The sequence below is a fragment of the Durio zibethinus genome, chromosome 10 (genome assembly GCF_047325235.1).
Source record: "Durio zibethinus cultivar Kanyao isolate XHJ-2024 chromosome 10, ASM4732523v1, whole genome shotgun sequence".
Lineage (NCBI taxonomy): Eukaryota > Viridiplantae > Streptophyta > Magnoliopsida > Malvales > Malvaceae > Durio > Durio zibethinus.
This window is the reverse complement of record NC_143171.1, coordinates 24,709,573-24,732,340: the sequence shown is the minus strand read 5'-3', so window position 1 is coordinate 24,732,340 and position 22,768 is coordinate 24,709,573. Positions and strand designations below refer to the sequence as shown.

The 22,768-nt window shown below is 29.9% G+C and overlaps 2 protein-coding genes across 2 annotated transcripts; both read left to right on the top strand.

Moving 5' to 3' along the window:
- Positions 1-383: 383 nt before the first annotated feature.
- LOC111293395 (F-box/kelch-repeat protein At3g06240-like) lies at positions 384-2,457 on the top strand. The gene is made up of 2 exons (XM_089767318.1): positions 384-1,078; positions 1,154-2,457. The coding sequence occupies exon 2, from the start codon at positions 1,179-1,181 to the stop codon at positions 2,313-2,315; it is 1,137 nt and encodes a 378-aa protein (XP_089623444.1). The 5' UTR covers positions 384-1,078; positions 1,154-1,178; the 3' UTR covers positions 2,316-2,457.
- A 3,394-nt stretch (positions 2,458-5,851) lies between these two features.
- On the top strand, positions 5,852-20,303 carry LOC111293394 (uncharacterized). The gene is made up of 10 exons (XM_089766280.1): positions 5,852-5,922; positions 6,076-6,157; positions 6,368-6,404; positions 6,476-6,560; positions 6,701-6,821; positions 14,202-14,314; positions 14,583-14,748; positions 18,003-18,231; positions 18,527-18,831; positions 18,921-20,303. The coding sequence occupies exons 1-10, from the start codon at positions 5,852-5,854 to the stop codon at positions 19,584-19,586; spliced, it is 1,875 nt and encodes a 624-aa protein (XP_089622406.1). The 3' UTR covers positions 19,587-20,303.
- The last annotated feature ends 2,465 nt before the right edge of the window (positions 20,304-22,768 follow it).

Sequence of the window (22,768 nt, the reverse complement as noted above, 5' to 3'; positions counted from 1 at the left end):
AAAAAAAACACCGCTAAAAACAAAAATCCTTGTAGTGCTAGTTTGTTTGGTGAAATAAACTTTTGGTTTGCTAATGAATATATAGATATAGGCCATTGATGGAGTTACTTAATATTGCATGAAGATGATAATTTTTATATTTTTTTAGATGGATTTTATGGCTATTATAGAGGTCAATGCTTTTGGTTTTGTTGAGTTTATATAAATTGCTAAGTTTCCTGGTAAAACCTTAATTTCGTAGCTAACTTTTGTATCACAACATTTAGTAATTTTGATTAAGAGAATCAATATATTTAAGACATTTTTTCGCTTGGTGCGATGAATTTTTAAAACACAGTAAGAAAAGTAGGATTTATTTTCCATTCTATTTATTTGTAACAAGCAAACAATAATCAAGATTGAATTAGAGTGATTGTCTTTCTATTTTACTTTTGGACCTCGAACGTCCATTAAACTTAATCCATAACATGAGACATTAATAAAAGGGTTTTGATAAAGGAACTTTGGGCTCACACTCACGAATTACGCTTTTGTCCATAACTTTTTTTATGGATTTTTTTTAACACAACTCTCACCTTACCTACCAATGCTTCAGACAGGCCGTTGTCACCACCCGAAGCACACAGAGAGCTCACACGGGCCTTCTCAACACAGACACCCACCGTCATCAACTGCCAGCCTTCTCATCCACTGGCACACCCCCAAGCACGACCACAATCACCACCAGCGTCGAAATCCTTGCCCAGTGCAAAGCCCATCTCCTTTACACAGATAGCTCAATACCAATGCCCAACGACCAAGTTACCAGAGCCAACATCCTAGCCCCTGGAACACCAAGCCCAAACCACTTTCAACCCCTTGCTCACCGAAACCACCACACCCACCTAAATAGCCTAATACCCAGAACCTTCGTCAAATTCTATCTAGAATTAAAAAGAAAAAAAAAAAAACCTATTTCATTCGAAAACACAAGAATTTCCCCAGAACACGTGAAATACACTATCAAAAATTAAAAAGGCAGTAAAGGAGAAGTGTAAGAGATAGAGATTTTTGTTGGGTTTTGGCAGTTTAATCGGCGGTGAGTATTCTTGGATTTTTTTACTTGGATCCAGGTGGCGTACGTATACTCAATCTCTCGTTTACATACGCACAGGGGAACACGTGAAGGAAGATTATCAATGGCTGCAGCAGCAATCACCCATTCGCTGCCTGAAGATGTTGTGGTGGATATTCTGGCAAGATTACCTGTCAAATCTCTAAAGCGATTTAGGTGTGTTGGTAAGTCTTGGTGTTCCTTGATTCAAAGCCCTCAATTTATTACTGCCCACTATTCTTTTAGTAAAAACAGGACCTGTCTCCTCATCAAATATGAGAATTATATAGAGAGAAAGACCATGGTCTCTTTTATTTCCAATCAAACTCTTGATCTTGTTGCCAATCTTGATATTCCTTCCTTTACCGATGACCCAATAAGTATAGATATCCGAGGTTATTGCAATGGCATAATTTGTCTTTGGAACAGTGTTGGTGGTGTTCTTTTGTGGAACATTGGGACTAAGGAATTTAAAATTCTCCCCATGCGTCCTTTTGAGTATCCGCCAAGCTATCAAAATTGTATTGAAGTAGCTGGTCTGGGTTATGATTCGAAGAGAGATGAGTATAAAGTAATTAGGATTGACACATTTTGGGACGGAAATTTCAATTATAACGACCTCAGCGCTCCCCGAGGTAAGCGAGTTGCTTTGTACAACTTGACTACTGATTCTTGGAGAAAGTTCAATGACAACTTGAATGTTGATTTCTTCTATGTTTCTACGAACAATCAAGTCTACTCCAACGGATTTTATCACTGTTGGGCAATTGTTGATAATGAAGATTTGCTCCTTTCATTTGACATGAGTAATGAAGTTTTCGTTGCAACACCTTTTCCTGATGGGGGTTTGGGTAAGAGCTGTAGAACAACATACTATCTTACCTATTTAATGGAAATCAACGGATCACTTGGTGGGTTTCTTTGTCATGATTATCGTGTGAGAAATAAATGCTATGATGTATGGGTGTTGGGTGAACTAGGTCTAAAGAACTCTTGGACAAAATTATTCACCATTGAACCTATTCCTTATGTGCATATACCATTAGGAGTCGGTAGCAATGGTGAAATCTTCTTTGAGAATGAAGAAGGCGACTTTCTGGCCTGGCATCATCCAAATAACCAAGAGATAAAGACACTCCAATTTGAAGGGTGTGCATTTGCGTTAGCAATGTATGCAGAGAGCCTAGTTTCTCTGCATGGAGGAACTACATTCAACCATTAGTTTTCATTTCCTCATGCATGCATTTTAGTTATGCCTTTTATTTAATGTTCAACCTTTCAGTATTATTATATATTGTATTGCAACCTTACTTTGAATTGAGAAGCATCCGATGGATTTTCTTCTGTCATTTTCTTTTTTCTTACATGGCATTCAATTTTCAGTCTTTGGTTTTCTAATGATCATATAGATGAAGGCCATTGGAGTTTCTTGATATTGTTTTAAGATGGTAACATCAGTGGTTTGTAGATGGATTTCATGGCAATTACAGAGGTCAATGCTACCTGGAGTGCAAAGAAAAGAGCCAATTTGATCAAAGGAAGGCATCTTTGATATAATATAATGGTTAATATTATAGTTTGAGCTTGACTAGTACAAAATATTATTTTATTAATAAATTTTATTTTAAAAATAAATTTATTTAAAAATATTAAAACATTAATATTAAAAAAATAATATTTTAATATTATTTTCACTAATCAAGAAACTTAACTATTTCAAATGAGATCTTATGAAAAATTTTAAGTGATTATAAGAGTTAGGGTCATTTGTTTCATCGGAAAATGACTTTCAGAAAATTATTTTCATATTTTTTGGTGTTTGTTTAGTTGAAAATTGGTTAGTCAACAGAAAATAACTTATTAATCAATGAAAAATAAGATCATTTTTAAAAAAATTATCTTACGAATTTAAAAAAGAGATAATATTTTTTAGAACAAAATTGATTATGAGTAGAATTATTTATTAATATTTTTAATTATAATTTTACTTATAAATAAGATTATATTAATAAATAAAATTATAATATATTAACAAAAAATATATTATTCATAAATAATATACTATTAATATAATATATTAATAAATAATATTAAGAAATAATATTATAATAAATTACTAAATAATATTATATTAATAAATAATATAATATTATTATTAATTTAATTAATAAATATTATATTAATATATTAATAAATAATATAAAGTATAATAAATAGTTTTATTTTAAATATTTTTATATTAACATAATATTTTAATACTAAATATTATTCTTAAAATGTAATTCTTTTTTAATATTAATAATTTTAATAATAAATAATTTCAATATATTTTAATAATAAATAAATTTTATTATTTTAATAGTTATATTAATATTATTTTTTAAAAAATTAAAATTTTTAAAAAGCAATCAAATAAAGAACAATATTTTTCTTTAACGCATTCAAATAAAAAAAAAATTTTCAATTCAAAAAATATAAATAGTTTTCTAAAATTATTTTTTCGAAGTAATTTTCTATAAAATAAACAAAACCTTAATCGGATCTAACCCGATTCATGTACATCATTAGCAAGTGTAACTTTTCAATGTAGTTGATTTTTATTTGCCATCTTTTATTGCATCTTTTATCTTTTATGATCAAAATTGACTATTGCGATCAAACACAAGGTCTCCAACTTGAATCTAGAAAGTGTTTTCAACTAATAAATATTGGAACTTTCTACTTCCTTTATAAGATTCTGCTTTGGACAAATGAGTCTTTCCAAAAACTTGATCAAAATAATCGTTTTGGAACAATTAAAGATTCATTTTTGAATCAAGAAACACAAAAAGTTCATCGTTGAACTAGCATCAAATTTCCAGGATATGATAGATTTTTAGTGGCTACCGAATTCTTCCTAAAATGGAGGGATATTGTTTGTGTCAAACTTCTTAAACACATATTTTGAAAAGTTCTATCATCACTATATGGAATATGGAAGGAGATTGACTTACAGTTATTCTTGAAAGATGTTGGAAGTCTGGGAGAAATAGAACTTCTGTTGGCACAGCTTCACGATGGAGTTAGTTGTGTGGGTACGGTTCAAGAGAAAAAAAAAAAAAAGCAAAGTGTCGTATCGGTTTTGGGACCGCCATACGTAAAACGTAGTATTTTAAAATCGAAAAAAATAAAAAGAGGGGAGTCACCACCAATCTTTGTTAGGGTGTGATTGGTCACCCAAAAGTTTATCCTTTTAATAAAACTTATAAAAATGAGTTTAAAGTTTATCAAAAAGATAAATTTCGGTCTACGAAAAACCAGGTTGGGTCCAAGAGTCGGTTATACGTGGGAAAGGACTAGTACCCCCATAACGCCCATAAATTGGTACCATTCAATTATGCGCTATTTTCGGTATTGGATCAAAATGATTTTGACTTGAAATTTAATATTAATTCCCTTCGTTTTAAAAATATTTTTTTGCTAAAATTTTTATTTAGAAATATTGTGAAAATATTTAAGTTAAAGAATTATCTTAAAATTCTTCAACATCTAAGCAGAATTAAAAATAACTCTTTTCGCTTAAGATTCAAGACAATAATCTTTAAAATGAAATAACAATCTTTATAGAAAATGATTGTTAGTAACTCTCCAACATCTAGTAGAGTACCAATAATTATTTCTTTCGGAATGTTATTTTTATTTTATTTTATAATATCACAAAAAGATTTTTTTTTTAAGTATTATTCTTTTTTATTATTAAATATTTTATCACCAAGTAGTAATTAAAAAGAGAATAATGCAAACAATTATTGATGATAACACGATAATGTATGAATGCTAATGAATGCCATGTAAAATGCAATTTAAGAATTGGATTCTTAAGTATAATGAGATCACCCTGAATCTCCAACATCTAGGCAGAGCTTAGGTGCGACTGTTTATATTTAAGATCTCAATTTTATTATACTTTTTATTTATTAATCTTATTATTAATGTGAATTAAGAACTTGTATGAAAAGATTTATCAAAATAAAATTTCCTAAATACCCCATCATCTAGGCAATATTTGGGAACAAATTGCTTCAAATAGAATTTTCACACAAGTCCTTAGGATTTTTAGGACTTTGGATTTTAAGAGATTTTGGATTTTAGGGGATTTTTAATTTTTAAGGGTTTTAAAAACTTAGGATTTTAAAAATTAAAAAAAAGTATTTAAGGTTTAAGTTTAGGGTTTGAGGTTTAATTAAAACGCGAACATCTCTAAAAATCCTCATTATCTAAGCGGACTTTCGGAGCAAGTTCAAATTTTTTATTATTTTTTTTTATAAATTTTGAGAAACTAATTAAGAATTTCTCATATATATATTTATGAAATTTTATTAATAATAATTCCCCAACATCTAGATGGAATTATTTGTTTGAAAAAAAAATTTTATTTCCTCCAACATCTAGGTAGGGAAAATAGAAAGTTTATTCCATTATTATTATTATTATTTAAATATTTTTAATATATTTTTTAGTTATTGTTTTATATTATTCATTTTATTATTATCAATAACAATTAGACATTTATCATAATAAATTTAAACATTTATCATACATGAATATAAAATGACAAAAACAATAATATATAAAAAAAAATTTAGAGAAAGAAAGAAAAAAAAAATTTTACCTGAACCGAACCATCAACAGTTCGGTCAACGCTAATCCGGGCGGTTTGACCTATTTGGCGATTGGATCAGTGGTTCAGGTGGTCTGACCTGTTCGACGGTTGGATCGATGGTTTGGGCGACCAACAATTCAGACCGGTTCACTGGCGGTTCATCTGAACCGATTCAAGGCTGGCTAAAGTGGGTCGTCGGGTCGGGTTACGCGAATCTCGAGTCGGGTTCGATCCACTTGCGGATCCTCTAAGCTTGAAACGGCGTCATTTTGGTCTTAGGCTCAAAACGACGTCGTTTTGGTCCTCTGTTTTCTATAAAAGTTTGAAATTTTTTTTTCAGTCTGTTTGGTTTCACCAAAAAAGGCTCTGGGGGGGTCTCTGGTCTCGCCGAAATTCGGTGCCATGCCTGCACCGTCCGCCGTGTGAGTCACCGCCGGCGGTGGTCGTCGGTGATCGAAAAATGGTCAGAAAGTTACCGAAGGTTCCTCTGGACACCCTCTTTCCAGATCCGACCTTCGTTTGGCCTGAAAGTGGCTTGACCGTCGTGAATCAGTCTTCAAAGTTTTGGATCTCTCATTTTTTCTCCCTTTTTTTGGTTGCGAATTAAAACTGATATATCTTCTTTCTTGCAGGTAGTTTGGCACTGGGTTCCTCAATACGGGGAGGACTGTGTTTTGTTTTGTTTTTTTTTTTTTATGTGTTTGTGTAGATTTGTTTTGTTTTCGGTTTGTGTATTTTAGGGGAGGTATTTGAAGTTTGGTTTTTCTTTTTGCGTAGGAATGGGGGACTGTCTGGGGTTATTGAGGGTGTTTTGAGGGGGGAAGGGTTCGTCGGAGCTCGAGGCTTTTCGTGGGTATCAAATGGGTTTTTCTTCTTTTTTTTTTTAGAAAGCCGAGAGAGAAGAAGGGGGAAGATGGTTGGGGATTTTAAAAGGCTTCAATTTAAGGAGATCTGGGTGGTTATAGGATGGCTATAGGTGGGCTGAAAGGGAGCTGGTTAGGGGCGTCAGGGGGCTGGTCAGGAGGCTGGCAGGGGGTTGGTCGGGAGGTTGACAGGGGGGCAGCAACGGCGCCGTACCAGCCCCTGGTTTCTGTCTCATTTCCCTTCTTTTTTTTAATTTTTAATTTTTATATATTTTAAATATTTATTATTATTATTATTATTATTATTATTATTAATATTAGTATTAATACACTTAAAATAGGAATAGTAGATCCGGACAAAATCGGTACCTACACAAAGGACAATTTTTCAAAAAATAAGAATTTTCACAAGATTTTAGGAGTTTATTCAATTGATTTTTGTATTAGGAAATTTGGACATTTGTATTTTTAAAATTTTATTTTATTTTTTATCTTAAGCTTTGATTAAAAAAAAAGAAGTAATTTTTTATCTTATTTTTTAAATGAAAAAATTTTTAACTCCATAAATGACGTTAAGATGATGATACATGTCTCATTTTATTTTTTTTAATTATTTTTTTAAAATATATAAATGATGTGTATAATTGTTTTAATCCTACTTATGAAATTAAAAAACTCAACTATTAGTATATTTGAGATAGGTTTAATATAAGTAAGGTCTAATATAAAGGTCTAGTGTAAGTGAGGTCCAATGTAGACCTAACTTGTTGATATTATTGTTTTTTATCATTTTTGAATAAAATTAAAAAAATTGTCCTAAAATTGTACACATTTAGATATGATTGGTAATTTTTATTAAAAATATAAATTTCAATCTTATCCTAACTATATATTAATGTTATAATGGCATGTTTAAAAATGATAATTAAGTGATCAAGATAATATCAAACCACTGTTGATAAGATTTATTTTCTTCAATTTTAACGACAAAAGTTCATTATAATTTTTTTTAGTTTTTATATTTTTAGTAATATCTATACAATTTTATAAATCTAAGGACACTTATATTGTATTTTTTAATATTATACTTTTTATATCTAATATCATTATTTTTATTACAATTATTTTTTAATTTAATTCCAATATTTAATTAAAATTTTTTTTCCAAATAATGCAATTACAACTGCAGTTATTATGAATTGAAACATTTCAAAATTCTTCATTTAAAGATACTCTAAGAGTTAAAGAGGAAATCTGGAAAGAGAACTTATAATTGTTAGTAATCGAATCCTAGTCTTGGGAGATTCTACTTTCTAAAGAAGATGAATGAACTAATCATACTAATAAGCCTTGAGATCATAATATATAAATATGTTGATTATATGATTGTATATATATATAATAAAAGAAAATATCTATACCATTTATAAAGTTTTGTCTGAATTGTATCACGAGTCAATTGAAATCAATTATAAAAAAAAAAATTACTTAAAGTTAGAAAGATAAATATATATATATATTTAAGAGAATTTAAAATATGATTTGAATTTAAAAATAGTTGCTTTTTTTTAAAAGGAAAATACATAAATATCATCTGGGATCTCCTCTACTCAACTGTTTATCCTAAGCCTCTCGAATATTGAAGTAAATATTCTTGGGTGAAAGCCACTGTACTTTGATACGTCCTGTAGATGCTATTAATAACAGCTTCATATCTGTAATGCCATATTGCCCATGCCATGACCATAATTGCGAAACTAGGTTCTTATCTGTTTTTGCGATTAGAAAAACAGCATTGTCGCATAGTTAGGATATTTTAACGTAATCTTTTTCTTGTATTGCCTTTGCATTTATGATCAAATTTCACAATGAGACAAAAATCATATTGTCAAATAAAATATTAGTAATTTAAAATTAGGAAGTATCTACTCAATTTCCTTCTGTAATTTCTTTTTAGTTGTTAAATTCTTAATTATGTATGACTACCATTTTTTTTTTTCTGAATAATTATTTTTAGCTCTTGCTTGTGTTCTTGTAATCTCAGGAGTGGTTGACGGTTGACAATAAGGTTCAAACTCAGTAGAAGAACTAGTTTTTAATTAATTCATTGCCTAAGGTAATTGTGCATTTGGTTTAATTGTTAAGTGCATTGTAATATTACTTCAAAATTAAAAAAAAAATAGTTGTAAAAAATTAAAAACAATAATTTTCTGCTTTAATTTCTACTTAGCTTTTTAATTTGGTGATCACTAGATGACATGCACTTTTTTTGCAGAAATTTAAGGTCCAACGTAATTTTTTCTGTCATTCTTGGAAAAATATTGGCCCTAATTACTCGAGCTAATTTTAGCTCAAATGCTTTGCATTTATTTACTTTTATTTATTTACTCCCAAATACGGAATTGATTATAGTATCGAGTGCTTTTGAATATTTTCAAATAAAATGAACCTTTTGATGGTATTAGGTAGGGCATTTCAGGAAACATATTCATGTTGGCGAAGAAACTACAAAACTTTGAACCCGGTAAAATGAATTTTTCTTGTTTGCTTGAACGTGCCAAGGCAGCCAATATGTGTCTTCTCTTGTGGTTAATGTATTGAAACAATTTCAATATTATTGTATTAAATTTGTGTTATTTGTATATTGGAATAAATTATATATTTAGATATTTAAATATTTATAATATTCAATTTATGAATTTAAATTTGTTTTTATTTTTTAAATATTTTTTATTTAATTATAATAATAAATATTGAAATAAATAAAAAAATAGATTTTTTTTTTAATTTAGCGGTATTTATGCGTAAAAATATTGCTAAATTATAGAAATTAATGGTTTTTTTTTTTGTTACTAACATTGCTAATTTTTATATTCTAGCAGCATTTTTACACACAAACACTGTTAAATTTAATAGTATTTTTGTGTTCAAATGTCATTAAGTTAATAGTATTTTTTCTTGAAACGTCGTTATATTTTCTACTACAAGTATAACCATTGTTTTTAGCGGCATTTTTTAAAATAACTACCAATCATTTAATGACGTTTCTAAAACATTACTAAACATGAAAAAAATTTTCGTTAAAAACTTATTCCCTATAGTTGTAAGTGTAAGTGTCATAGATTTAATTTTGATCCAATTATAAAAAATATGTATAACTCTTGCACTAATATAAATGGATCTCTTTATATATATTTATTTCTATACATATATGTGGCACACATGAAATTGGTAGAAAAATCCCCATCAGATGAACTAGCTACCTTTTGTTTTTTTAATTGCGAAAATGAGATAGGTGATAATATGAAAAAACTTTGTTTCATCTCAGCATTTGTCGTATGAATGTCCAATTAATTAATAATCTGCACTCACGCATAATTGATCTGCCTAATCATGCTCTTTACATTGAGAAATCTTAATTTCATTTAGACCATCAAGATTAATTAATCATGTCATGTCAACAAAAACCCCAGGTTGTCGTTTTTCTACTGTCTTTAATTAGTTCTTAGTATTTAATTTTCTTAGTGCATGAGTAATTTTATAGATAAATATATAAGCAAAGGCAAGGAAATATTCAAAGGAGTTAAATTTTCACGCATGTCCACGAGCAAATTAGTCATTGTATTTTGTAGATAGGCAATTAATTGTACGGTAATATTTTTTAGATGAATTAATTTGTATTTACAATTTTTTTGCTAAGTCAAGTTTATTAAAGCAACCGATTACAAAACTAGTAATTGTTAGCAAAAAGAGTTTCAATACAAACAATAGAAGTAATACGAAACACTTACTTGAGAACAAAAGAACAACAGATAATCCACCTAATTGATAGAAAAAGATCGAACCCCATAGCATTTAGATACTACAGAACAATAACAAATAAACAAAAATCAATTTCATGACCACCCTTAACGAGAACACTACTAGCAAAGAATTTAAGTGAATATAATAGATGCAACGAACCAAAAGATTCATCAAAACTCCAAAAGCTAGTCATAAACTACTAATTGATAACATAATCATCTCGCTTTCTTTGTTCATAATGATAAGCTCTTCATCACCTGCATGGGATAGCCCAAAAATTTTTTAAGCTCTCAAGTTTTGAAAGCCTCATGTTTATGTAAAGAATTCATTCGTCTTATATCATTATCTGAGATACAAGTATCATCCTTCAAAATCACCGGTGACCTAGATATCCGCATTGCAGTCTTTGAGTGAGCCTGTTTTTACTCCAATCGAATTTTTTACGCTTTCTCCTTTTTCCTCGAAAATTTCAATTTGTTATTAGAAATATAATCATCACAATGTTCAATCTCTTCACAAACACATTTGCACTCCTCTGATTCCGCATCAAATTCCCATAATTTTGAGTACATTCAACCTCTTTCCCTTTTTCAACTTTCATATTTAAACTTAAAGCACCATTTTTTACTTCCTCGACTTTCTTACTTAATTGATCATCCAATATCCCTTATCTCTATGAACTCCCTTATAATTTCCAAAATCAACCTCCAGAATGATGTTTGCATTTACAAATATTATTTTAATGATTGCAAAATGAATTTTGATTTATTTATTAATTAATTTACTGAATTTATTAATTATGAAAAATGTTAACAAATGCCACTAGGCACAGATTAAAATGATATTTAAAGAAATAAATTACAATTAATGCGTTGTTTCCTATTAAATTTGATAAGAACAAAACATTAAATGCAAAAATATTTTTTAAAACAATAATTAATTATGCTTAACCTCTGCTCCTATACACTCTTTAACAAGAAGATCCGGATCCCTTTTTTTTCAAAATATATATTTAAAGTTATTAGAATTTTAATCCTAATCATTTAGAACTAAACAATTCAACGCATATTATGATAATGTGCTTTTCCTAGCTAGCTAGATGATATCATTTGTCTCCAAGATCACGTCAATTTTCATGTTTTATTTATTTATTGATTAATGCATTTATTAATCTTAATTGGTTTATTTAATTTGTTAATCCTCTCATCCCTTGTGGGCTAACTTGTAAACGGGTCAAGAATCTGGAGACCATCCACATAATTTAAACAAAATTTGGAAATTTTGTTTTCTGTGGTCTTTTCTTTTTTGCTTCTGTGCTTGGAACACTGTGTTGGAATCCAACACTTCACAATCAAAGTGACATTTACCTATTCCAATTAATTTTGTAATTTTAAATGAAATCACCGTCTTGCTCAAGGATTTGCTTCTTTTCTCACTCACAAGAAAAAATAATCTGTAATTTTGTATCTTTCATTCAAATTTTTTTAATATAAAAATTAAAAGTATAAAATTTCAATTCAGGTGAATTAACTGGCACCCAAAAATGATTGATACCAAAAGCTTTGTTTTCTAAGACAATTATTAATTAAACATGAAATATTCTTAGTTTATGTGGTCTTTTTGTGGTAACAATTTTGGAGAGTGCTAGATAAATTTGAAAATTAAAAAAAAATCATTACTTATCTTTTTTTTTCATTATTTGTGATTTATAACAAATTAAAACTTATTCTTTTAATAAAATTTTTAAATTAATTCTAATATACTAAAGAAATAATTTTTTGGTCTACAAAAATAATTTGAATTTAGGAATCGATTACATGTAAAGAAAGATTAGCGCACTCATGACGTCCATTTAAAATGGTATCAATTAATTATGCGTTATCCTTTAATTTTGACAAAATGATCTTATTTTGGTATTTAAAAATTAATTTTCTTCTTTATTGTAGTAAAACAACATATTTTTATTTTTATTTTTTTCTTGGTTGGAAAAACTAAATAAGAACCTTATTTATTGAAAAATTTTTAAAAATATTCTAATACTTTTAAAATATTAAGAGGAACTTTCTCACTTAAAATTTTTTTAGAAATCGCTACTCAGAATTCTTAAAATCCTATACTCGATGGCTTATATCTATCTCTAATATTTATATTTTAAAAAACAGAAAGTTTTATATCTATAATTTAAAATTAAATGATATTTTCTAAAACTTCATTTCTATTACTAAATGAGAAATTATTATCGAAAATTATTTTAAATGCTTCAATACGTTGGTGGCATGTTAGATAAATTTTCTTACTTAGAGATTTAAAAAAAAATCACTACTTGGATTTTTTTAAAATTTTATCCTTGATAATTTTTTCATTTAATTTTATAATAATTATTGATATTTAAAAATTATATAATAATATAATTATCTAGAAATAAATTTATTTATTAAAAAATGCATACTTTTATATATATTTTATATTTTTGTCTCTTTTAAGAAAATTATTCAAATTAAAGAAAAAAATAAATAAATAAAATTTTTATATTGAAAAAAGTTTCTAAATATTCTAACACTTTGGTAATTTTTAGAAATATTTTCTCACCTAGAAAATTTTCAAGAATATTACTCGGACTTCTTGGAGTCCTATCATTGAAAAAATCTTCATTTTCTTTAAACATTCAATAATAAAAATTCTCACAAAAACACACACACACATATATATATATATGTATATATAATTATCTATAGTGTTGATACTTTCACAAGCATTATTAATGATTTCAAGGCAACCTTATTTTATAAAAATATAATTATCATGAATAATGTAAAAGCATTCAAACAAAAAAATAAAAAAAATGTATAAGAATTATACCACAAATTTGATGTTGAAGCCCAAAGTCGCAGGTCCACCAAGTTTAAGCGCTTGAAGCCCAACTATCACCCAAAATGTTGTGTAGGGAGATTAAGCCACTGAAGTGAGTTGGCTAATAGGTCATGGGCCATAGGTTTTGGTTAGCCAGTTGGGTAGGTTAGTTTTGACCCGATTCATTTTTTTTTTTGTTATAAAAGCCAAATTTTCTTGAAAATCATTTCCAACCTCTTCTAAAAAAAAAAATCTCATTTTCAAAGAAAAACCAATAGCTTTCCACCGAGTTCCTATTGACACCATTCCACATGCAGATCATCATGCCTATAGCCATCATTCGCCATTACCAATGGCCGACAACTCTGATTTTCCCCTTTTTTTTATTTGTCTTTCTCTTTTTTTTTTCTCTTTCCTTTTTTTTCCCAAGAACCAAAGCTCGAGTCGCCTAAGCTCCTCCTCACTTTGTCGTTCTTCTGTTGTAAATGATAGCTTGCTACCATTTCTTCTTCTTTCACGAACCCAATAACCTTCTTAGGAGTTCTCTTAAGCCTAATAATTCATAAAGTTTTTGCTTTATTTATTTATTTTATTTTATTTTTAAGAGAAGTACGACTTTTTTTTGTTGAATAAAGAGATTTTGGTGCTATAGTTCCTCCCTATGGGGAAGATTTTGATTTTTTTTTTAGATTTTGGTTTTGGGTGGTTTTTTTGTTTTTATTTTTTTTTTTATATCTTGTTTGTGGGTTTTTCTAGTGATTTTTTTTTATAGGTTGGAAAGGTTGTTTGGGAGTGGTTTCTAGTGCAACTTAAGGGTTTTTATGGTGGGTAGTGAAGGGGAATAGGGAGTTTTATTTTTGTTATGGGTTAAGAAATAATGATGAAGGTAGATAGTTTCATGGTGAAGGTTTAGGATTGGATTGGGTGGTTGGTAATGAATGTGTGATAGTTTGTAAAGGAGTGGAAGGGTGTTGGTGGGGTTGTTACCTCCTGGTTGTGGGGAATAGTTTTAGGGAAACAACAGTGGGCTTTCAAGGAAATTGGTGTGGGCTCTAGTGTGTGGTGTGGGCTAGTGTGTGTAAGGGACGGTTTTGGTGAGGTAAGGGTGAGCCAAAGCTATTCTTTTGGTTGTGATTCGTTTAGTCATAGGCCAAAGTCGATATGATTCAAGGCTGGGGAATGTCGTAGCTAAGATAAATAAAGGCAATTAAAGGATGACTTTTGGTTGTGGTTTTGGTATGCGCTATGGGTTGGTGCATGTAAGGAAAGGTTCTGGTGAGGTGGGGGTGAGCAAAAATTGACCTTTTGGTCATAATTCATTTGGGTGTAGGCTAGGGTTGATACTAGATAAGATTGGTAAAGGTGGTAGCTTGAATAAGGGTAATCAATTGATGGCTTTTGGTAAGGGGCTTGCGCTAAAAGGTAGGCCGAAGCTAGTATTGGGCAAGGCTAGTGAAGGGCTTAAGCTGGGTTTATACCAGGGCAATGGAATGGAGGTGTTATTGTTTGGAAGGATTTTGGCTGGTGGCTATGGATTCTATATTGAAGAGGGTTAATAGCTATCGGCGAGGTGCCAAGCCAGGTGATTTGAGAGGTAAATGAAGGCTTGAGTTGGGTTCTGGTAAGGTGTGTAGAAGAAAAAAACTGTGCTAGGGTGAGTGAAGGCTAGGTGATGGGATTTTTAGGTGTTGGTTGATAGTTGGGTAGGGTTGATGACTTGGGAAAAGAAGCCGAAACTTGAAAAAAATTGTTGCTTCCCTTGGTGTCGGCCCCTCCTTTTTATGTATCTTCATCTTTATTTTTATTTGGCAATTTTGTAACAACAATCCAAAGCTTCAATATGGTAAAGTAGTGGAGTACAAAGTAATGGTAGAGTGTAGGGTTTGAAAATTTCGACCTCACATGACCTAAATTGCTAGCTATTGATTTGTTGTTTTCTATTTTTCTGCCCCTTTTTTGTAAATTTTTTAATTTAATTTAAATTATTTTTTTTATAATTTTTTAATTAATTTGATTAATCTTAAATGTTGTTGTTGATGATGATGATGATAGTAATAATAATAAAATTAAAAATGACTAATCCGAAATAAGCTTAAACAAATCAATTCGATTTAATGCTTAAACCAGTGCAAATAAGAATAAGTAAATTAAGCATAAAAATCAAATAAATTCAATTTGATCCTAACAAAATTGGGTTTTTTCATTTCTTTTGATAAAGAAGATCATGGTTGTGTTTTTTTTTATAATTATTATTATGCAAAGAGTATTACATTTGAATTTGAAGCTTAAATCAGTTAATCCATACAATCGCTCTTAAAATATGGCATTTAAAAACTTGAAATTTAAATTTTAGCATATGTAACTTTTATTTCTATCTCAAGTTATAACTTCTTTTATAATATATATATATATATATATATATATTACAACTCTAAATTAGAATTTTTATTGAAATAAAATTCCTTTCTTACACAACTCAAGTTTTAATTAGTTCGAATGGGGTTTAGCGGCTTTGCATTATGACAATTAGGAAAAAAAAAAGGATTTTAGTTTTAACTTTACAAGAAAGCAATCAAGTTATTGCAACTATATATATATAGGATTATAAAAATATTCATAATAAGCGAAAATGATTTTCCTCATGCTTCTACCAAGCTTCATCGATCCCCTTGCATGATGACAATATTGACGGCTTGAGGCTAGCTACAAAGGAGTAATATAGCTTGAAAATTTGCAATTTGGTCATTTTCTTATTTTATTGACTTATTTTGGCTCTTATTGATCCTACTTTGACAACATGAATTTTTCTATTGAAAATCAAGGTGATATTCTATCTCATATTTCTGATGACTATCAAATTTAATATATCATTACCGGTTTGTTTTGTACAATTGTGAATGAACCCCAAAAGCAAAAATAGATGCATAATTAAATAGAACTTTTTTCACTTCTAAATTGTGAATTCCACACTTCAGTTGATGACATGTTTGTACCATTGAGCAATGCAATTTAAATGAGTACATTACTAAGAATTATATATACTTGAATTTTTTTTTGTTCGGAAACAGAACACATCACATGTTAAATACTTGAAAATAGTTTAATAAATAAGTGACATGGCGATGGAGAGTAGTTTAGTTTGAAAACATTACTATTAGAAAATAATTTGCTGGCCTGATTATAGAAGGTTGGTATTAGTCAATAACCTTCATGTGGGTTTTTCACGTCGGGAACTTGATTTATGTTTATGAGGTGAATTTTCACATATATAGAAAGAGATGGAATAGCTTAGATTGTAAGATTTTGACCCATTTTTGTAGGCCCAAGGTTAAGGAACGTGCAAGAGTTCTCAACGAGTGCATTCGGCCATTTGACCAAAGGATCTTTACCTAATTATTAAATGTTGTATCACTTGCTATCCATCTACCAGACAATATTGGCTATAGCAAACTTAGCAGGACAATTAATTTAAATATTTAAGCACAGTCCTTTTGCCCTCCCATTATCATTATTAGCACATGGTATACATTTTTCTCAGTGAAAATTCCCATAACTTTGGGTAACCAAAACAATCATAATTGACTGAGCAAATGCTTAGATACCCCACAAATGTTAAAATTAATTGCTTTTGAAAGACAATTAAAAATGAGAAAAAACAATCTTAAAGTTTTAATTAATCATGTCAATATCATTGGTCTTACCAGTAGTATTTCAAGTAGTTGAGCTGCTAATCTCTTTCGAACTGTCTATTTTTAACTGAGTGCAATCACATTAATCTCAAAGCTGAACTGTTTGCCTAACGTTTCCATAATCATTAGTGTTAACTACTTTCTACAAAAAAAAAAAAAAAAAGACTCTAAATCCAAGATGCATGGATAAATCCTTTTTAATACGTTAACAAATTGTTCATTGATTCCTTTCATGTATACAGCAAGATGTGTTTTCAGGAGGGGTCAAGTGGGTCCAGTTTTGGCCTCTGGCCGCTGATCTGTTCATATGTGACATAAAATGAGGAAAGGAATAGAAAGGGTAGCTTTTGGATCAAGGTTATAAGAATTAATATTTTTCCCCAAAAGGGGTTTTAGAGGAATTTTGAGAGAATCTCATGGATTTAAATATAAAATTGAAATTATTGTGTTGATAGTTGGTCCAGCCTTGACCCAAAAAACTTTAAATAGTATTCAAGCAAAGATTAATTTAGGCAAAGAAAAAAAAACATTAAAATAGTATGATACATTGGAAGGTTGCTCTGTCATCTTATCTTTGATTTTCAGGTGTGTGAAAACAATTTGATTTTGAAAAACCCAAAAAACAGCTGGTTTTGGAGTCATATTCAGATCATTAAATTGGATTGAAACAGGTTCATATGGGGTTGAGAATAAAAAGGAGTTGAATTAAAATTCTTATTCCCTTGACTTGAGTTTCCATGAAAATCCATTCTTTAGAGAGAGCTTAGCTTGGCTCAACTTAAGCTCAAATTCTGACCAAAGTCATCGTGACTTTCGCATAAACACGCTCTCCCTTAGAGTAAACCTGAAAGGGCGGCCTTAGCTTCGGAGGCAGAACCCTTTCCAGGAAGCTTATAATGGCTTTGAAACAAGTGAACTAAGCTCGTACTGTAAACTTGGTTCTGTCTTTGAGTTCATGTCCAGGAACTGCTTCAGAGCATAGGCTCCAATTGTTTCATCAATAGTTTAGCTTCGAATTTCAGGATTTCGAACGCAATTAGGCCTTTGCGTTTTATATCCAGTTTATACAAATTTTCATTAACTTGTTGCCGTACTCTGAGGAGAGAAGTAAAAGTAACAAGGATGAGAAGAATGATGTTGATAAGGTTGAAGATGTGATGCTGCCTGGTTTTCGATTTCATCCAACAGATGAGGGATTTTACCTTAAGAAAAAGATTCAGCAGACACCTCTGCCCATTGAATTGATCAAGCAAGTAGACATATATAAACATGAACCATGGGATCTACCAAGTGAGTTTTCATCATTTCCATACTCTATTACATGAGTACTTGGTCAGAATTTGGCTTTACTTTCCTTCTATGGTGATTCACTTTACTCAAATAAAGCAAATTCATCTTTGTTTGGCTTCCAAGAAACTTAAAGAAATTTCCTTTCAATCCTTAGTGATAGATTCTGGGGCATAAGCTCACAAAAGTTTCAACATCACTGCTGTCCAGTGTCCAAAAACTTGTCTGTTACTTTTTCTTGGTCCCTCTAGCTATGAGGAAAAGTTACGAGTACTTTTCTTTTTTTTCATTTTATAAGCAGAGCCAGCAGCTTCAGGGGAGAAAGAGTGGTATTTCTACTGCCCAAGAGACCGTAAATACAGAAATAGTGCAAGGCCTAACAGAGTCACAGAAGCCGGATTTTGGAAGGCAACTGGAACAGACAGGCCTATTTACTCATCTGATGGCACCGAGTGTATTGGTTTGAAGAAGTCCCTTGTGTTCTACAGAGGAAGAGCTGCCAAAGGGATTAAAACAGACTGGATGATGCATGAATTTCGGCTACCTTCACTCTCAGACTCAACACCACCAAATAAGCTTTTAAACAAAAGCCTTCCTGCTAATGTAATGATCGTTGAATTAATTGTCCAATGTTTTCTTTAATTATGAACAGTCTGAAATTATGAGTTTCTTTAATTTGCCATATTCCACAGGATGCATGGGCTATTTGTAAGATATTCAAAAAGACCAATTCAATGGCTCAGAAAGCTCTTTCTCACTCTTGGATATCCTCATTTCCAGAAACTACAGCATCTGATATACTCCACCAAGGTTTACCTTGCACTAAGTTGAGTCAATTCAGTTCAGAGAACATTTCTTGCAGAACCGAAATGGGATCAGCAATACAGTTATGCAGCAATAGTGAACTACAACAAGTCTCCAATGCTAGTTTTTCTGCTCCAGATATTCCTTCTTATAAATCATTCAATCCTACAGTCCATAGACCAACTTCACTTCCTGTTTCCAATGGAGACCTTCACTACAACTTCATGTTTTCACGGCTTGATCACATGCTATTAAGCCCACCATTGATCACTGATGTTAGCAAGGCCTCCGACAGTATAGATTTCGGAGGGCAACAACACCAATACAGCGGCTTCTTAATCAGTTTAACCCAAGATATGCAAGGCAATACAGGTGTAGGAGAAAGTGAGGAGGGCACGAGGAAGAATTCGAATGCAACCCCTGAGGATAACCGTTGGGGGACTATCCAACCAATAGGATTTCCTTTCAGCTTGTCTCCAAATCTACCATGGGATTCACCTCAATGTCCAAGTGAGATGTCAACTACTTATTCAACTGACAAATGCTATACTTAAACAGCTGTCTACTAGTTTTGGATTATTCAGTTGGAGCTAGTATGGGCAGCATACCTGTTCACAGTATTATTGTACAGTTTTCACATATTCCAACTATCTACACATCCTAGTCTAATATTTGCTCTCATTTATTTGTTTCCACTTCTTCTTCTTTCCTCCACTTGCCAATACAGGAAATTTGTTATTTCCTTTGTCCCACCCACCTTCCTTATTTCCTTTGAAGGGGAATGGAGTCTGCCTAGATGCTATATGAGAATCAAATTAAAAATCTTTTTCAATTCAAACACCTTTAGTTTAAAGTATAATAATTTGTTAAAACACATAGAAGGTCACAAATAATAAAAATTATCTTCCCTTCAGTCTTCATTTCTTAAAATTGTAACAAAGCATTCATTCATCATGACATTATTGTAAAAAGTTGCAAAAATTTTGTCCTACATAAATCACGCCTGAAGAGAAATGGAAGAATTAAGAGTGGCTGCGAAGGCATATTATGAATCAGACCGGAGAACATCAAGGAAAGGGCAAATGGATTTTTCGACGCCATGAATCCAAACAGAGATGGCAAAATAAGACGCGAGAATTTGATGGTGATGATGAAGCAAAGAAACCATGTACGGATGATGAACAGGGAGTTGTTCAATCTGTTGAACAAAGATGGGACTCGAAAACTTAGTTTTTGGGATGTTTTGACATTGTACTACATAAAAAAAAAACTGCTGAAAGGCCATTTTCCGATGGACGGTGTTACAAATTTTAGTGAAACTTTCACTTAATACACAAATAATTCTTTATGTAGTTGGGGCCATCTTGGATGTATAAGATGATGAAAAGAATAGAATAATAATTATTTTATATTATAATTGATTTATATATAAAAAATGGATAGGATTTTAAGGAAGATTAATTAATTTTTTGATATAAAGTGATTCAATCCTTTCAAAGTGAAGAAATTTAGTTTTAATCCATGAAATTAAATTTACATGTTTTATTATACCCTTAAAAATTATATTAATAATTTAAATTTTATAAACTTTGAAAAATGATAATTTTAATCAATAAATAAAATTATCTTATCTAAATTATTGCACATATTAAACATAAAATAAGATAATATTATTTAATTTAATCATATTTATAATATCAATTTATCCTATCCAAGGATTTAAATTATGGTCAAGGTTATATTTTTGTCGTGTTATGTTTATCATGGTTGCAAATATAACAGAGATCATCGTAGTTATTGTAGTCATGAATTTTTTTTAATTTACACAACTTGATACAAAATGAAGTAATTATAATTATAATTATAAAAATTCTTATTTTGTAATTTAAAAAGTGGTTTATAATATTTTATTTACTTAGAAAAAATTATTCATAATTTTTTTGAGATTATATAAAGTATTTATATTTGATTTAGTAACAAATCTTTCCTTAAGAAAAGTTCATATTTAGTATTAATTTCAGGCAAACTAAATATATATTAATAAAGTAAAACATATTAAATGTCAAGTATCATATATAATAATAGTACAAATTTAAAAAATATAATTTTATTAGATTATAAAATGCTCGATTTATTAAGTAATTTATTTGTTTTAACATATTTATTAATTTAACATTTTTACCATAAATTACTTTTTATTTATTCTATAATAAACAACATTTTCAATTATTATTTAATTATACAAAAAATAATCAGAACTAATCTAATCTTAAAAAAATTAACAATAGAAAAATCATTACTAAAATTCAAATATAAAATCATAAATTAATAAATTTTTCTCTAAATAAAAATCCCTATTAGACAAAAATTAAAAAATTCCAAAAAAAAATCCACAAACCCCTTATGCCTTGCATTTTTACCATTAACTCTTCACTCTTTATTTTCCTTAACTTTCCCCCAATCTCCAACCCATTCTCGATTTCCCTCTCATTTTTCACCCAGGTTATCTCTCATCCCAATTCCCACAAACCCAAATACCGATTTCAACATTCCTACACACCCATAATACCAATTCCCACTCACAGTCTCTCTATTTGCCTCTTAACTCTCTCTTATCAAGAGTTTCAATTTAGCACACATAGCAACTTTCACCAACAGAGTCCAGTTTCATTCAACAAAAAATCACAAGAAGCTTTCAAAATTTTCAACAAAAAAAGTAATTTAAGTGTTGCATTGCTTGTGCTTGATGTTTTGTAAGGATGTATTTGTGGATTGAAGTCTCTACCAGCCTAAGATAATTTTTTATTTGAAGATTTTAACCTAAATGATTTTTTTATTTTGCTTTTTACATAGAATGTTTGAACCAAAAACGAAGTAGCGATTGATAACAGACCGATATTACCACTACTCATCGATTTGCCATTTTTCGTGGTGGCTACCTACCGCTACTGTCGTGATTCAAATTCTCGTCCTTTTTTCGTCAATAGTAGTGGCAGACAATGGCGTTACTATGAAATAGCGGCCGCTACATTGCTACTCCACCACTATTTGAATCTCTGTTCTTGTTCTATTATAATCTTATTCATCAAACACATTTTATAAGTTCTCATGTTATTGAATAGCATAACACCTTACCACTATCAAAAATATATATACTAAGGGTTAATTTAGCATTGCTATTGCATTTCAAATATATATTTAAAAAATGTGATGAGAAAGTATAATTAGAAATTCTAAGTGTTTGGTGTTACATTGAAAAATTGATGTGAGTAATTGAAATGTTTAAAAATATATTTACAAAATAATAGGGTAAATTTTAGAAATATTCCATATGGTTAAGACCGAAATGAAAATTCCCCATGAGGTTTAAAACGTAACATTTAACTACTTTTCAATATGTTGTATTATTTTTTTTACTCAAAACCATTACTTTTTTGTTTCTTTTTATTTCTTATTTTTTTTCTTCTTCTTCATCTCAATTCATCCTTTCTCTCTAAAAATTCATCCTTTCTCTCTAAAATTTCATTCTCTCTCTCTAAAATCAAACTAATTTTCTCTCTAAACCTAGACTAATCCACGAATAGCAACTTTCAAACTACCAAAACCTCTACACCACCACCTCCATTACAAGTTAATATCACCACCAGCCTTCATTGTTAACTCATTTTCTCTCACTAAAAATTCATTGGATGTGTGCAAAATGGTTCAACCCTAGAGGTGCCAAACTATAAGTTCT

Bases quoted from the DNA above. Each gene is read 5' to 3' on its own strand.
- LOC111293394 (XM_089766280.1), top strand. From the start codon at position 5,852: ATGGTTTGGGCGACCAACAATTCAGACCGGTTCACTGGCGGTTCATCT. The intron at 6,158-6,367 runs GTGAGTCACCGC...TCTTTCTTGCAG, and splicing joins ATGCCTGCACCGTCCGCCGT to GTAGTTTGGCACTGGGTTCC. The intron at 6,561-6,700 runs GTTCGTCGGAGC...GGGTGGTTATAG, and splicing joins GGTGTTTTGAGGGGGGAAGG to GATGGCTATAGGTGGGCTGA.
- LOC111293395 (XM_089767318.1), top strand. From the start codon at position 1,179: ATGGCTGCAGCAGCAATCACCCATTCGCTGCCTGAAGATGTTGTGGTG.